Genomic DNA, 17,801 nt, shown 5'->3' with positions numbered 1-17,801 from the left:
GGTCCCTTTGTCATTTGAAGCATAAAACTTAAAAATTTTCAAGATTACAAAATTCAAAGGGAGATCGATAAGTTGTTTGGCTAAATGGTTAAGCAAAGGACAAAGAAAGTTGGTTGGTAGTGGCTACTAGTCACTTAACTAGTTGAGGTGAACCTTGATCAATCAAGATATTAATCTATTGATACCACAACTAGTTAACCTATAACCTCTTAACAATCACCTACAATCTCTAATGGTTAGTTGAATGGTAAACCACTTAATCAACCAACTGAGTTGTTACTTATATCATCCTAGTCAACCAATTAAGTTATAACTTATGCCTAATTAGTTTTTGCTTGAAACAACTATTTAAAGCTCTTGGAATTCCTTTATAAAGTTACTAACTATTGAAAATAATTTATATCGTTTTAAATGAGCTTTCATTCAATTCTTTGAGTGCATTGACTCCAAAACTTGCAAAATTCATTTACTACACCATTGACCCTTGCTATCCCTTATATTGTTCTTCATTCCAAGCAAGTACTTGTATTCTTGAGATAAATTCTTTCTTTTACCTTGAGAGAAAAAGATTTGATAAGTATGAGGGTCACTTAGAAGCTTGCAAAGGTTCGTTGGAACCTTGAATCTAAGTGTGAGAAGAATTGGAAGGCTTTGGTTTGAAAAATATTAGGTTTATTAGAAAAGTGTCAAGTGTGGTAAGAAGCAAGGAGTAACATGGGCAATTGTCAAAAGCCTTGTTTGCATTTCTTTCTCTTTATCTATTTACTTAATTTCATTGTCTTATTATTTATTTGTGTGTATTAAATATCATTAATTGCATAAATTTTCTCAAAAATTACAATTGAACCAACACTAAATTTCCCCACTACCCTCTTAAGTGTATACCTGTGATTGAATTAGCCTTGACTCTAATACATTTAATGTATATGTATCTCTAATTTAAATTGATTTTGAAGTAACTTGAAATCAACTCTAACATATAAGACCCCTAGAATATATGGTACATTGGGCTCAATGCAATAATGGAATAAAATTGTGAGCATAATAGAGCATCAATTTGCAATATTTTTTTTCCTTAATGACATTGTTCAACTCATATTTCCCATAATAAAAATCACAAACTAAAAGTATATTTTCTACATGAATTCGTTACTTGAATCAATTGCCTCACAAACTCAATACACTATATACTCGATATATTTTAATTGTAGATCTTAGGATTCATACATAAGTAAATCAAAATATATAATATAAAAGCTTTTGACTCACCAATCCTTGCAAGATTGAAAGCATTTACCATGTAACAGACTAGCCAAATCTACAATATAAAATAGTCATTTAATGAAGTTATCTAGTTGGTGATCCTTATCCAACACACAAAGTGTCAATAAATGAGTTGTAAGCTAAACCAATCCTACAACTAAGTCATGTCATACAAGTGTAGGAATCATGCATCTCAATTGATCAAACGTATCTATTTTCATTTGTGATTGTGAACTAGATTATAGTTTGGAAGGAATGACAACTATGGATCGTATGGATATTCTACATTGCACCATGCATCATGGTATTTATAATCCAAACTCTAGATGCACTAATACATTGCTCATACAATGACTTTTGAGTAGCATTTTAGGTATACAATCCTAATAAAAGGCCCACATAGATAAGATGAAAGGGAAGACTTTGCAAACAATTAGCATGTAAATATAATGAAAAGGCTTGCCATCAATCTCATTCACCAAAGACGCATTAGAAGCAAAAGTTCCATGTGAATTTGTCTTCTCTAATTTTAAATAAATGATGGACTAGAAGATCCAATCGATCACATGAAACACTTTGACAACTAATGACTTTGTTACTAGAGAATGATGCACTTTTGTGCAACATTGTAAGAGTGGTTTCACAACATGCCAAAGAAGCAATCTAACCATTCTTTGGATTGACAATAACATGTTTTGTATAATTTTTTATATAAAGAATATATATAAACTTGATATTTATCATCAAACAGGCATATTAAAAAGACATTCATAATTATTTGAGAACGTCCAACTTCGGTGTAGTCGAAACTTATGATGATATGACAACTCTCATCACATTCAATAGGAACTCTTGGTTAGCCTTGACATGCATAAATCTTTGCACAATAAAAAGGCTACCAATGTAGGTGACTTGTTTGATTGAATGTAGAAATATATCATTCTAGAAGATTTATTTAATTAACTCATAGGTACTGTGGACCTTACAATTAAAAAAATTATAAGATTTATAAAAGAATATTAAAATATATTTTTACTCAACAAAGAAAATAGAAATGAACGGAAATTTTTCTTCAAATGGAAACAGATTTTTCAGCAAGAAAATAAATAAAAATGGAGATTTGAAAAGTGAAGATGTGGAAAGTTGTAGAACGCAAACTCATCACCATCACAAGTCATAACACCAAGATATTTTTGGCCATTTCTATTTTCTTTAGTTTTGCTTAAATCAAGATAGGCAACGTCCCTCAAACCCCAAGAAGTTCCTCGACCACCGTCAACAATGGTGGTCCTCAGCTACTTCTCAGTGAACTGCGCAACCACACCCATCTCTCAGGACTCTTCAACCCCAACTCCACCAAACCCTAGAGAGACCAAAGTCATCCTCCCCAAAAAAAAGCCTCAAAAATGGTCCACAGGCGTTGCTCCAGGCGATTACGGTGGACCGCCGACCACTTCCAAGCTTCGGAAGTATTGGGGTGGCGAAGAAGACCCTTTGACCTCTGATGATTTTATATGGAACAAGGACTTCATGGGTCGGATGAAAAATTGATTCAGGACCCTGATTCGTCTTCGCTTCAACCACCTCCGGATAAGGTTGTTTAATTCCTTTCTTTTGTATGTGCATAACTTTTTTTTCGTTTTTTGGGATGAATTTATTTATTTATCTACCCAGTATTTTGTCTTTATCTTTTGCCTTTTCTTTTCCCATGAATTCTGTTGTTTAATGGTTTAAATTTGATGGTGAAGTCAAGATGATTTTCTTTTTATGCTGATTTAAATCTATTGGGTTTCTGTTTGTACTGAAATTATGCTATATAATGGTTGATGTGATTATGAAATCAAACGCTTTGTGGGTTTTTCCCAGTAATGTAAAGAAAATGGCTTTCTGTTTTTTTTTAATTCTCTGGCCTTATTGTTCCATTTTGATATAAAATCAAAATTTTTGACTTTTATTAATGTTTATATTTTACTTGTCTAATTTCATTATGAAATCATATGGTTGTCTATTGTAATTAAATATTTGTCATCTGATTGTGAAATCAAATGGTTTTGGTGTAACCAGGAAGAGTCTTCAGGCTTCCTAAGCATTAGTAGAGTCATGAGCCTTGACAGGTTTGTTCTCAATGTGCGTACATATTTATTTAGAATTTTATTTTATTTTATTCTTAGTTTGTTTATATTCTCTTTTAGTCCCTAAAAAGTTATCTAAATTGTGATGTGTAGTTTGGAAGTTGATTTGAGCAAAGAGCTTTCAGCACCTTCAAGAACTGTTTTAGAACAGCAAGTCGAGGCACCACCTCGAGTAAGAGAATGGTTTCAAGTTCTCTGTCTGGGTTCTTTTTCTTGGGTCAGTTTCCAAGCACATTTCTTTTAATAATATGATTTTCAGAGGGATGGCAACACATCACACAGATGGAAATTGGTACCAACACGGCGTGAACAAGAGAAGTGGGATAGAGCGACTAAAGCTGCTACTGGAGGCAGTGTAAGTCAGTTGCATTTTATTCTAATTCCTTTTCAGAACAATTTCTTTGGTTGAGAACATAGTGTAGTGTGGCTTATTTTCTCATTCTCTGGTTTGACCAGAGATTCTTCAACATTTTGTTTATTCTAATTACTATCTTTTGGGAAGATGCTTCTCTGTTTTGAGTTCTGATGTAGCTCTAAACTATAGGATGTGATGTTTCGGGAAATCAGGAAGCCTAGGGGGGACGCAAAAGTGTTGGCTGCTGAGTCAAGGGAGCAGTATTTTAAGGTATTCTGTTTCAGCATCTAGATCCATGACATTATCTCACTATTTGTTAATATCGATACCCTTCTTGTGTTTCTGAAACTGACTGATTAGATCTTGATTTTCTTGCTTCCTTTGGAATTGCCTTGGCAGTTGAAAAAGAAGTTGCAAATCTTCACATTAGGTCTAGGTGGAGTTGGTTTGGTCTCAGCTTATGTTTCTTATTCTCCTGAAATCGCTGCTAGGTAAGAATGTTATGGCACGTATTGATTTCTAATTAAATTTGTGTTTTCTTCTCAGTAGTAGAATCTCCTGACTACCTCTCTCATTGTATTTCATTAAGTCCATTGATAATTTATTTCTCTATGGGGATCAAGAGGACTGCAGTGCAAGTTATTTAAGACTCAGCATAACCTTTCAGCACATGTTTCCTTGATCGCTTTCTTCGCCTATTTTCTCTCTCAATAATTCTTTATCTGATAATTCTGCATAATTTCAGAATGTTTTATGCGCACTAATATAAGCAAACCTCAAAAATTCTTATTCCCTAACTTTATTGCTACACATCAATCTAAAAGACTAAAACTTCTGTATTTAATTGAGAAATGAGAACCTCTGGTTATGAATTCAAAATTTGAAAGTTTGGTTATATTTACCACTTTATTCATTGTGTGGCTGTACGTATAAGTTCTCATTTCTCCCCATATTCACACATGAATTTTCGTAACTACCCCTACTGGTAATTATGTTCAATGCTTCATTTTGGCTTGTGATCTACAACAACAATGGCAATAAATCAATAATTTGCACTTACTGTACATCCATCTGCATGCTCGAACGCATTTCCCTGTTAGTTGTAAACTAGTTCTATGTTCTTGTTCCTCTGTTTGTTTGTGCCTCATGATGTACAACAGAAGTGCATTACACTTTTGTCTTGTTTTTGCCATTAGAATAAGTCAAGACTACCTTTTTTTGGATGTCTAAGATATAGGCCTACAAATTGTTGATATCTATTTGAAACAGATACCTTTAAAGCAAGTTTAAGCAAAGTAGAGCTCTTTTGAAATTGAAAATTTCTTACAGGGCATTTGATTATGATGTATGGAAGTTTTGCAAAAAAATTATTTATTTTTTCTTTTCTAAGTTTATTGCTTCTCCGTGACTTTGATGCTCATCCATCTTTTACTGTATTCAGCTTTGGTGCTGGATTCATTGGTTCTTTGGTGTACATACGTATGCTTGGAAGCAGTGTGGATTCCATGGCAGATGGAGCCAAGGGCCTTATGAAGTATATATTCTTCCTTTGCTCTCAGATGTTTATGGTCTTTAATGTTTTATATTACATTAGTTATCCCTGGTGTCATACATCATCATTACTTTTATCACCAATTCCATTTTGATTTTCTTTTATTTTTCTAGAACACATGTTGTAACGCAGCTTTTGTCTTTCCAGCTGCTATAAACCAAAAAAATTAGTTGGCATGAATTATTTGCATATGGTTTTGGTGTACCACCTAGCTGAAGCAGCCTGGTGTTAATTTCAGTCTAAAGAACTACCTGTTGGACTGTTTGTATAAATCATAGCCCAGATAAGTCACAACCTAACGAGACTGAATAATGGCTAAACCATAATTTTTTGAGTTTATGTTCTCCTCATTTAGCTTAATGTTTTTTTTTTCTTTCCTTTTTTCCTTTCTTTTTTTGTTTTTTGTATCTTTTGTCTTGCTTTGTTTGTCTTTTTAAAGAAAAACTATTGTAATTACTCAACCCAACTTAAACAGCCCCATCTGAAAAGTGAAAAGAGATCAGTGCTAGCATTGACCCAACAAAAAGCAACAATCTTGCCCCTCTTGATGCTTTTGTTCTCCTCCTACTTGTTCACCTTGTTTAACACCTTGGTATCGTGACCATAGGTACGAACTCGATTGTTCCTTTGACACAGATAGCATATGCAGAGTCACAGATACTTATTTCCAAAACTATAGAGAACAACATGACTGAGGGTATTTGCATGGTAGAATATGTTTATTTACTATGTGTGTGGGGGCACACCTGCTTGTCAGAAAAGTGAAAACAGTTCTATAAACAAATAGACGAAGTAAAAAATTATGACTATAATATAAACAAGATATATCCAGCAATAGATATTGGAGAAGGTGAAAATTTTATTATAGGGATGTTGTTGAGATGGTAAATGACATTCATTTACTCTTTCACACATGTTAGAAAGAAAAACTTGGACTGGTATTGATAAATGTCCTTGTTAACCATTGATTGGGAAGGGATCCTTCACCTGACAGTTGAAAACTGCTCAATCTTCTTCTAAATCCAGTGCTGCATCAATTCAGGTACAGAGTCATGCGACATACAAAACAGGAAAAGGAAGAATTGAGGCACATTTTTGGTATTAAATAGTTCAGGGAAAAACACAATGTTATAGTACAACAGCTTTCTTCCTTGATTAATCTCTAGTGGATTTCATTATGTTCTATTTACAAGTAAAATTGGTAATTAGGACCAACAATCCTGTGCATATACTATCAGAATTACTTAATTGCAGCCTGGGTGTTTTATTGGGCAATAGTTGCTCTTCGATGGAAAAGTTTTCATTCGCTCTTAGTGAATTAGACAAAACCAGGTTTATGCTTTTATGGTTTTATCCTTTTACTATTTTGGTTAGGAGCATAAATTTCCAGTTATTTAGCTTACTGAAAGTTCACTTGCAGTCTCTTGGATATGTGTCCTTATGTTGATATCGTTAGTATCTAGAAGTGTCAATATATGTTAACAAAAAATTTTGTCCTAAATTTCAATGTTTTCCAAGTAATTTCCTTAGATCAATACCCATGCCCATATATCTGTTTCTCAAAACCTCAACATGTTGATTGACATAACATATTTCTCTTCACTTCTTGCAGGGGGGCAATTGCACAGCCAAGGCTGTTGGTTCCTGTTGCATTGGTCATGATATATAATCGGTGGAATGAGTAAGTGCATTAACTATGCATTGTTGGTATTTTGCTCCTTCTGTTTTCGTGTCTGGCTTTTTTATAAAATTCAATCTATATTTGCAAATGATCTCTTTATTATACATGTCCTCAGCATTTACCCTCTCTTTTCCATGTTGATCTCCTAGTCTTATATATTGTTTTGAACTTAGTTTTTCCTCTTTCATTTGTCTATTTTGGTTCTTGTTTTACTTTTCTCCATTTTCATTCTAATGCTTTTGCTTTTGCTCACTATAGTTGCAATATGCATGTTGGATTCAAGTCACATGTAGCTTGTTTAATAAACCGTTGGAAAGAACTAAGCCAGAGTGTGCAAGTCGATTGGTTCACATGTCTGGGTAGGGATATAACAGGACTTTGGTTATTTAAATGCATTTGATATTGAGAGTGGACATTTTGACTGAGGAAAAAGAACCATAAAACAAACAAACAAACAAACAAAAACTTCTCTCAAAAGGAATGAAAGAAAGAAAGAAAGAATTTGACTTCTAATGGAAATGAATCTGTTTAATTGCATTCTACAAATCATTTGATGTGAGAGAAGTTTGTCACATAACATATGAAATGAATCCATTCCTTATCATGCATCAGACCATCTTCAATATTTCAAAATGATCTCTGTTTTCCCATCTTTTGTGATTATCAGTTTATAATTATTATTTCTTTGCTTTGGATGCTTTTATATAATTTGGTAAACAGAATAGAATGATTTTGTTTCCGTTGGATATCAAAATACCTTCTGAACAAATTGATAAAAATCCAATTACCCATCCAAAATTTAAAATTAAGAAGACAGATTCACATGCTTGCCCCATTTTTAAAGTTGATTCACTGTTAATAATGAATTTACTTGTGGGCTAAAGTTCTGTATTTGGATGCAGGATTGTTGTTCCAGAATTCGGATTCATGCACTTAGAATTGATACCAATGCTTGTGGGATTTTTTACATATAAGGTCGCCACTTTTGTCCAAGCTATAGAGGAAGCACTGACTATAGTTGGAAAAGATACCCAAGTTAGATGAATCCTCTTGCTGCATGTATAAGCTGGATTTTTCTACAGTGCTTCTGACAGCTTGTAGAGGTATGTGGCTTCCATGTTTGTTCCATGGTTTTTGACTTAAAAAGATGCAACCTGAGCTAAACCTGCCAAAATTACAAAGTTTAGAGCCATCGTTTGCTAATTTGAGTATGTATAATCTTTAAACTATTTATCTGGCTTTTTGAATGTCTTGTAATTTCCTGGAATTTTCATTTTATTTTCAAATGAATTGATAAAACTATATAAAAGGCCTCTTTGGGCTGACTATCAACTTGTAGTTCTAACAATAAAAGTAAGAAGCAACTACCTTTTATATGCAATTGATATTTTATGTTTGGAAACTATACTTATTAACATCATGCTCAAGGAAGAGCAGGGATAATCTCACACTTGGGAGTTCTATACAAATCAAGCAGGGTAGTCTTACACTTGAGAGTTCCATACAAATTTGAAATTTTCAAAGGTTCTTAATGGTTAAAACTTACGATCCATGTAGTACCCTTCAAGCACTACTACCTTTTTCTTCTGTTTTTTTTTTTTTTTTTTAAAATTTGCAGGTTGTTGCATAATTTGGTGGGATTGTGCTGCTAGTTAGTGAAGGATATCAAGGGATGTGTGGGTCGAAGAAAAATGGAAACCAACTGTTATTATTGTTGTCAGTCTGGCAATTCTTGTATGACTGGAAGGTTGTTAAGGACCTTAAGGGATTGAAATTGTTGGTTAATGCCTGAAAAAGGTGTTGTAATTCCCATCATGTATCATTTATGAAATAATGTGTGATCAATACAATTTTGAACATTGATCGAAATCATGTCAAGCATTTGGAGATGTTTCTTTTTAACTTGTGATCGTCTTAATTATGAAAAATGGCCAATCTCTTTGATTAGCAAACATTTCTATCATCTCTATGGAGATTAGGCAATTTTCTGGGTAAAGTAGTCATGGGGTTTCAACTTAAGCCTCTCATCTTGAACAGGTTCTTCCTCCCCCTGATGAGTAGTATTCTTCTTAAACAGTTAGCCAGCTGCTATTCTAAGAAGGCCAATTGGAACAAACCAAAAATCTGATTTGTATAAAGCAACTTTTCATAGGGCATATATATTAGATACTTGTTCAGAGTTGTGATAAACAGAGGATTTGATTTTGGTACGGTATTTAGATAACTGAAGGGACATGGTGAAATACTTGTAAAATAGAAACTATGGCTCAGCCAGTGTTCTGCAAGCCAGCAGCAATACCCTTCATGGTTAAAATAAGGGTGTCTTCCATGCCAGGAGCATATTCACTGGTGGGATTAAGCTTCACAAGCTCAGCAGCAGGCTTGCTTGATTCCATTATCTCTTTCGACAGGTGTGGCCTCTCCATTACATGGTAGTTGGGGTCTCGGATCCGCTTCAGTGTGTATGCTTGGCACACATTAAGGGTCGTTATGTATGCATCACGAAGCCGGAGTCTCTGTTTCAAGTATGGGTCGCCTTCCAGAAGATCTCTATGCCCAGCAATCTACAGAAAACAGATTAAGATCATCACTCAAAAGGCCAGCCATGGAAACCCCAATGAACTACTGTTTTTCCCCTATACAGTACCTGGAGGAGGAGGCGCTTAGTTTCTTCATAGTTGGTCCTCAGGCGCTTTCCAAATAACCATAGCTCTTCTGAAACTAGGAGCCTGTCATACAAAGCAGCTATACCTGGGTCTCCCTTGGCAAAAACCATTTCGATTAAGTCGATTGTGACCCTGAAGAAAGGCCATTCATTGTACATCTGCTGAAGCATGGGGAGATTTCTTGGGTCCCTCCCAATGACATGCTTAAAGGCTCCCCCAAACCCAAGCCACACTGGGAGATGAAACCTCGTCTGAGTCCATGCGAAGATCCAGGGGATTGCGCGGAGTGACTCGATGCCCCCACTTGGCTTTCGTTTTGATGGACGACTTCCAATGTTCATCCGGCCATACTCCAACTCTGGAGTTGCCTGCATTTAAAAGGAATAGAGATAATACCATCACCATTATTGCCTTCACAGTGAGAAATGCAGGGCTCAGGAATTATTTGTAAATGCAAGCAAATTATGAATTTATAATTGATTGAAAAATGCCGCTAGAGAGTCGAGAACCAGTGGTAGCTCAAGAGGAGAAACAAATTTGTTTCATCTTGTAAATTAAGAGGAATAAAACAAGATCATTCAAGAATTAAACATACTAGAGCCATTAGTGAACTATCGATCTAGAATGCAGAAGATCAACTCATATATGCTATTGATCAACAACATTCTGAGACCTCCAAGAAGTTGGTAGAAATATAATCAAACTTACCAGGCGGAAATATTCAACAAAGCGGGGTTCCTGGAAGACAATGGAACGATATTCCTTGGTGGCAATGACAGCCATCTCATCCATGAGTGCACGCCATTCTGGCTTAGGGGAGACAGGAGGGTGCATTCCATGCTCAAGTGTAGCAGCTGTGAAACGCTGGAGTGTTCTAAAGCACAAGTGCTCCTCCCCAAATGACTGTTCAATAACTTCACCTTGAACTGTTACACGAAGTGATCCATGAATTGTGTCAGGTGGTTGAGACAATATAGCAAGATGGGTGGGACCTCCTCCTCTTCCAACGGTCCCTCCTCGACCATGGAACATTGTAAGCTTCACTCCATATTGCTTTGCTACCTTTACAAGCGCTTCTTGGGCCTTATATAACTGCCATGCTGCAGAAAATCGGCCAGCATCTTTTCCAGAATCAGAGTACCCGATCATGACTTCTTGCTTTCCATCAATTCGGTTCCGGTACCAATCTATAGAGAAGAGACGAGCTACAGCAGCAGGAGCAGCCTCAAGATCAGCAAGCTTTTCAAACAATGGGACAACCCTAAGTGGCTTCTTCACATGGCATTCACGCTGTAGGAGCTCAACAGCGAGCACATCAGATGGGGCGGTTGCCATTGAGATTATATAGGCACCAAAATTGTCTGAGGGGAGTTCTGAAATGACATGGAATGTGTCCAACACATCAGCAATTTCTTCAGTTTTGGGAAGATCAGGTCCAAAAAGAGGGCGCTTGCCCCTGAGTTCAGCTAAGAGCCATTCTTGTCTGCGTTCCTCAGACCATTCTCGATAGGATCCGATTTCCAGGTGCTTTGTGATAGCATCCATAACATCAGTATGCCTGTCTGATTCTTGCCGGATATCAAGTCTTACAAGTGAAAGTCCAAAGGTAGAAACTTGCCGCAAAAAATCAAGAAGGCTTCCATCAGCAATAGGCCGGTCACCACAAGCACAGAGTGATCTATAGCAGAGTTCAAGAGGCTCTAGGAACTACAGAAAATAAAAATTAAAAATTAAAAAAAAAAAAACAAAAATCAGTACTAAAATATACACTATCTATGCAAATTGCAAAATCTGATAATGAAAACATCTAATGATATTTCTCAAAATGCCTAGACGAGCCTAGGCTACAGACTGATATTAGCCTAGGAGCCATTCTAACCATTAAATTCGTCTCCCTGAGCACAAGTCAAGCAAAATGTACCACATTGTGGATGGAGAACTGCTTATATATATGAAGCAATTATGTGCAGTGCAATAAAAGAATATCATTCTAATGAAAATCTCTCTTACCAACAAGTACGAGCTAAACAAGAAGGAACAATTGAAAGCTTTTCTTTAAAATCAATGGATTAGAACAACAAATTATCATTATATCCTAATTTTTGAATGGAAGAAAAAAAAGGTGAAATTTTTGTTAATGAAGCCTTGATTTACTCAAATTGGGCTGTAATGTGTCTTACAGCAGCAGCATGTGTGTTCAAATGAGCTTAGTGTAGCAAGGGGAACTGGATTAATCTGAGATTTTATGTGAGTTGAGTGCAACCTTGGCATTCAATAAACAATAGTAAGCTCAAAAAATTCATCAGAAAATAACAAATACATGATAATAGCATGTCATTTTTAGGGGAAAAAGGTTTGTTTTCATACTGAAAGAAATGGGTTACGTACAACTCGATTAGATTTTATGATGTTTTGATAAACAGACCTGCTCAACATTGGTGAAAGCTGCCTCTTCTGGAATTTCTGAGATTCCATTTGATAATAACTGGCGAGAACGTTCACGTGTACTATATAGTTTGTCCCTCACATCACCAAGAATAACACGATAGGGCTCACTTGGAGGAACCTGTTTCCAGAATTCTGCATAGATCAGAACACAAGCATTAATGAGATTGATTAGAAACATTCACCCAAACAATCAACTCCATGGTATTCAGCAAGAAACTTCTGAAGAAAATAATTTCTTCACCTTGCACATAAATATGAAAAGAGACAGAAAAATCACTTGACAACTTAGTATGAGTTTGGTTTTTGCTTAGGTATTTAATTTTGACGAAAGTTTTAGAACTTCGACACTTCTAGACCCAAAACTTCTAGTACACCAAATTTTCAAATCAAATCTAAGATTCGGGGGGTGGGGGGTGGGGGGTGGAAGGGATAAAGAAAAATAAAATATATTTTAACAAAAAGAAAATAAGGAAGAAGGAATGAAAACACAACTTGAGTATTCACTAAAATTTCAAACAATTTCAAAATAAAATTTGAAAACGAGAATGCATACCGATGTAATGTTTCGCATCTCTCCTTGAGGACCTGTGAAGTTCATCTGCGCGAGCACGCAGTTCCTCATTGCAGCGCCACATTGACAACTGCCAAGAAAATGCAAAAATAAATAAATAAAACAATTGGGGCAGCAGAAGAGGATACCATGAAAATGCTCAGAAGACAAAGATGAAAACACATCAGAGAGTGGATAAAACATTACACACCTCAAACATAAGGTCCTCTATCTGAGAATAATACAAGTTAGCAGCCATCATTCTGGCCAATAAGCATACATCCCTTGTAACTTCAGGCGTTACCCTGGGGTTTCCTGCCATCCACATCAAAGCAACATTAAGCCAGCAATACATCATAATCTTAGAAGTGATTTTAAATAAGAAATTCCATTTACTTAAAATTTCCATTGGTTTTCATAATGCAAAAAATGAAACAATGTATAGACAACATTGAATCTTTCTCAGCTATGAAAGAAATGCAGGAGGGAGTATGCTCATCAATGGGTTGTCTGAAAAGGATTATACCATCACGATCCCCACCCATCCAAGAAGAAAACTGAATAAGGGGGGCATTATAAGGAACACGTTCATCTATGCCTATGTTCTTCAAAGCTGTATCAACACGACGTAAGAACTTTGGAACGCCTTTCCAGATTGTCTCGTGGAAATAGCTCATTCCTGCCCTCATCTCATCTTGTGGAGTTGGAGCAGTTCTCCGAATTTCATCCGTACGAAAGGCGGCTTGAATCTACACAGGGAGAAGGAGAAATGGTAGGTCTGAGGAAAGCAAAAAAAAAAAAAAATTCCTTATTCTAATTCAAGGATCCAGTACCCATCTCAAAGCAGTTTAAGAACATAAATTCCATTTAAAGATTTTAGGTAAGAAAACCAGTCACAATAAAGTGTATCAAGATCTTGAAGGACCTTCTCATTTTCTGGGCATTGGGAATGCGCAACACTGAAAAAATAAAATAAAATCCAAATAGACATATGCTCTAACATCTAAATCACAGAAGTAGCAGTGTAAGTTTCCATGTTAAAGTTACCCTGCAAGGTCCTAAAATGAAAGTAAAAAAAAAAAAAATTTATCCTGCAAATGCAATAAATCAGTGTCGCTGACATACATATAAAATCAGGAAAAAAAGATGCTACTATATTGATGTCAGATCCTGAAATGTCAAAAGATCCTAAAACACAAGTCTATTTTACATAATTTCAGTGGGCAGCATTAAGGAAGTAATATAGATGATGCTTTAAGCAGAGCACTTCCACAAGGTTCAAGCTAGCAGTTTTCTCAGCAAAAGCAAACCAATTTTTACTGATCTTACAAGGCAGATTTACTATATTAATAAAGAAATTTACATTACAGATGGGCCATTCTTTTATTTTTAAATTCTGGAACCAATAATAAATTATCCCAAGTCCCCAAGGAGACAAGAATCAGTTCTGGACATATGCTCAATAAGAAAGCTCTAAGCATTAATGTGCAAGTCAGACTGATATATACAAAGTTATATGGAACTAAGTTTAACTTGTTCAATATAGTAGGAAATGAATTAGAAAGAAAGCAAAGCCTTGTACTGCCTTGATAATGTTTGCATGCTAGAACACATGAAACCACTAATTTATTCAACAAATTTGGAAGAAAACACTACAAGAATTGTATAAATTACAACATTCTTAAACAAGTAATACGAAAAAGTTACAGGCAAGAATCCACAGTTTTCTCATGATGGTGATCTTTGATAGTGTTGCTATCCTATAATACATCTCTCAGTAATTTCTAGAGTTGTTCTCATCCAACAAAAGAAACATGTAAAAAATAGACTGAAACACAGGCAGGGGAACATGTCAACACAGAGAAATCCATACCTCTCTTTGTAAAGCCTCATCAAGCTCTTGCTTATCATCAGGAGTGATGTCCTTAGCATATAACTGGGCCAAGCAATTCCTTATCCTGAAAAGGGAAGGAAAAACAAAGCATCAACAAGAGCCTATGTGAAGCAAATAACCATTTTCCCTCTCTTACGTTTACAAGAATAAAAATATTATGGTAACGGGAGAACAAACCTTGCATGCTTTTGAAGCAAAGATCTCCGGACAGATTGAGTAGGATGTGCTGTAAGGACCAAATCTACAGTCTGGTTCTTCAAAGCATCAAAAACTTCTTCTGGGGACTTCTTCAACTGTACCACAAGTCGCTTAATGGTCTCTTCAATGTCTGATTCAGTTGTTGCCGAGCTTTCATCATGAAAATCACCTTTCTTTAACTTGATTCTCCGTCGGAAAGCAATCTGAACTTCCTCAGCCAAGTTGGCCAAGGTAAGCATATTGGAAAATGACTTAGCAACTACAATGGAATCCCCAGCATCCAAACTTGTTATCACACGGCCTAGCTCTTCCAACTTCTGAGGATCATGCTTTCCTTCATACTCAGCTGAAAGCTCATAACACTCTTGAACCTAATGCATGTTGGATAATAACAAACAAATAAGTCACTCTTCTCACTGTCAGAAACCTCTTGCAGAAAATGCCTCACTTTCTCTAGCTCTTCATTGATTCAATTCATGAATCAAAACAATAATAGTAACTTATGTGTGAAACTTGACATAGTGAAATTCAATTGCTTTTCTTCACTCAACCATGAAACACATCCAATCCAAAGACCATTTAGAGAACTGAGAAATAAAAAATAAAAAATAAAATTGAAATTTCAGGTTTCATATCTTACATGATTTCTGCTTCCAAAAATTGGGAACCTGTTCTGAACCAAACCAAATAGTTGAAAACTAGAGTTCCCTGCTTTCTCACCTAACAATTGCACTTCAGATTATCTAGATGCTTACACTGGATATAGTGTCCGTAGCAGTTTTGGCAATTACTCTTCAATCAGGTTATTTTATTTCACCCAAGAAAAGAACTTAAATCAAAGTTGGAAATGAGAATCTGGGATTCAAAATCTACAGGAAAACAACAAAAATTGGAAGAAACTACAGCTAAAAACTACATGGTAATGCAGGATTGTCATGAACTAGTCAAGGACCAATTCAAATGAACACATATGAGCTCACAAAACAGCTAAAAACCAAAGAAATTTCACAAAAAGGAAAATTGAAATAGGTTTCCTATAAATTTTCAAGATACCCACTAAATTTTAATACATGACTCAATCAATCACCCAAATTGAAAACAAACCCTTATAAGAAAACAGAAAGAGATATGAACCCAGTACCGTTTCTTTGAGATCTTCCCCATGTATTTCCTGAAGAATGTCAAGAAACCTATCCAACAAGAGAGCATCATACTCCACCAACTTGTCATCCTCAGACACCTTGGCAGGCGCCAACAGCCTCAACTGAGCATCAATAGAGGCCATCTTCTCCAAGTTCCGAGCCGCCATTTCTCCTCTGATCTTGGTTCACCCTTGTTTCAACTTATCTACCAAAGACACCCATCATCAAGCACGAGAAGTTCACCAATTCGCAACCATAAAGATAAAAGCTCGAATAATTTAAACCCAATTACTCACTCAAAGCCAAGTAAATAAACACAATTCTAGAAAGAGACAAAAAAAAAAGCGGGTGGTGAAGTGAATCTCGTGATACCCATGTAGAAAAGATAGCATAGATTTGCAGAGAATGGGAACCTTATGATCTTCACACGAGAAAGAGAGAGGGAAGCAATGCTGTGATCCAGAGAAAGCTTTTCTCTAGCTTTAGCTTCAAAGAGAGTGTGTTTTTTTCTGTGATTTGCTCTCTTCCATACAACTTTTTTTCTTACATAGAGTCGAGACCCCCGTTTTTATTTCAGTTTATTTTTCTCCTCATGCTCTCAGTCAACATTTAACACTCCTGACTCCTGAGTCCCCGATGAGTGGAAAAGGAATATGCCATGCAGGGTTGGATCTCCCTTTCTTTTCTATCTTAATTATCTTTTTGTTCTTTCCAAAAAAGAAAAGAAAAATGCCTATATATAGATATTTTGTGGTGAAGGAATATTTATAATTTCTAATATCTTTTACCATCTTTTTAATTAAAATTAAATATCCATTCTTAGAGTTTCGATGACATTAGTCATCTCGTTTACTAGTTTTGATGGTAGTGTCTAAATAGTCATATTTGTGTAATACAAAAATTCAAATATGTCAAATATGACTTACTTATCAGATAATATATTATGTAACTCATTTAACCTAAATAGAATTACACTTAATGTAATTTAAATATTTTAATTACTTTCAAGTTTTATTTATAAATAAACGAATATCACGATACAATTTAACTAAAAATTACATAAAAAGCAAAATCTTGTAAAGAAAAGTAAAATCTCAAAAAGAAAAGAAAAGGGAAATAAATGATACTTTTAATGAAGAATCGTAAAAATTGTGAGACATGATTTGACTTCAACAATTTGTGTGATTATTCGGATGCTTATTATTTTAATTATATTTTAGTTTTTAATTACTGAGGGGAAAACTATTTGCTATTTGCATTATCATACGGCAAAAATAATAATAATGAATAAAAGGAAGAAAAGGACAGAGAGAGAAATTTTGGACCATGAAATTATTTAGGCGGTGTCTAGTAGCAGATATGGCATCATTTTATGGTCCACATGAAAAGGGCCCATTTTGGCTTTGCCTTCAACATTTTTATTTTTCCACATCATTTATAATGTACCATTCCTGCAGGTTTGTCCTTCTTTTAAATATTTTTAATTATTATAATTAAATCTTACCTAAATGCAATTTTAATAAAACCCTTGATATATAAAAACATGATCTTAAAACCCCTTTTTTTTTTGGTACAAAACATGGAGTTGCCATTAGTGGTGAAGAAGCAACCTGAGAGGAAAACAGAGGTGGTGGTGGTGGGAGTCATTGCCCTTACAACACTTTGAAAAGGCAATATTTTCTTCCTTTGGTAGATGAACAGCTTCTGATTTTTTGAAGAGGCAATTTGGTAAGAATAATGTTTTTGGTAGTTGGAAAAAAAGGCAAAAACAAAAGGGGGTATTCATGTGAGAGTAGTCATTCTTTTTTATTAATATTTATTATTTGAAAATATTTTAATTTTCATAACCCATAAAAGGTAAAATGTTATAGATTTTGATGCTAATATTTAAGAGCACACAATTTGAAAGAAAAATGGCCA

The 17,801-nt window shown here is 35.2% G+C and overlaps 2 protein-coding genes across 2 annotated transcripts; one reads left to right on the top strand and one right to left on the bottom strand.

Moving 5' to 3' along the window:
* Positions 1–2,443: 2,443 nt before the first annotated feature.
* Positions 2,444–8,885, top strand: LOC117927255 (protein CONSERVED ONLY IN THE GREEN LINEAGE 160, chloroplastic-like). Its single transcript, XM_034846706.1, is given in 11 exon segments — positions 2,444–2,800; positions 2,803–2,858; positions 3,328–3,377; positions 3,489–3,567; positions 3,655–3,750; positions 3,940–4,020; positions 4,150–4,241; positions 5,192–5,284; positions 6,915–6,983; positions 7,886–8,086; positions 8,602–8,885. Coding segments are annotated over 10 exon segments (1,014 nt in total). The 5' UTR covers positions 2,444–2,544; the 3' UTR covers positions 8,028–8,086; positions 8,602–8,885.
* A 204-nt stretch (positions 8,886–9,089) lies between these two features.
* On the bottom strand, positions 9,090–16,488 carry LOC117927252 (phosphoenolpyruvate carboxylase, housekeeping isozyme-like). The gene is made up of 11 exons (XM_034846705.1): positions 16,295–16,488; positions 15,881–16,086; positions 14,719–15,110; positions 14,521–14,605; positions 13,174–13,396; positions 12,859–12,962; positions 12,651–12,738; positions 12,075–12,229; positions 10,358–11,356; positions 9,631–10,017; positions 9,090–9,547 (listed from the first exon to the last, which is right to left on the bottom strand). Exons 2-11 carry the CDS (start codon positions 16,046–16,048, stop codon positions 9,251–9,253), a joined length of 2,898 nt encoding a protein of 965 aa, XP_034702596.1. The 5' UTR covers positions 16,049–16,086; positions 16,295–16,488; the 3' UTR covers positions 9,090–9,250.
* Positions 16,489–17,801: the final 1,313 nt, after the last annotated feature.

The sequence above is a fragment of the Vitis riparia genome, chromosome 12, assembly GCF_004353265.1.
Source record: "Vitis riparia cultivar Riparia Gloire de Montpellier isolate 1030 chromosome 12, EGFV_Vit.rip_1.0, whole genome shotgun sequence".
Classification (NCBI taxonomy): Eukaryota; Viridiplantae; Streptophyta; class Magnoliopsida; order Vitales; family Vitaceae; genus Vitis; species Vitis riparia.
The sequence above is the reverse complement of the archived record's forward strand: the minus strand, read 5'-3'. Positions and strand labels throughout refer to the sequence as shown.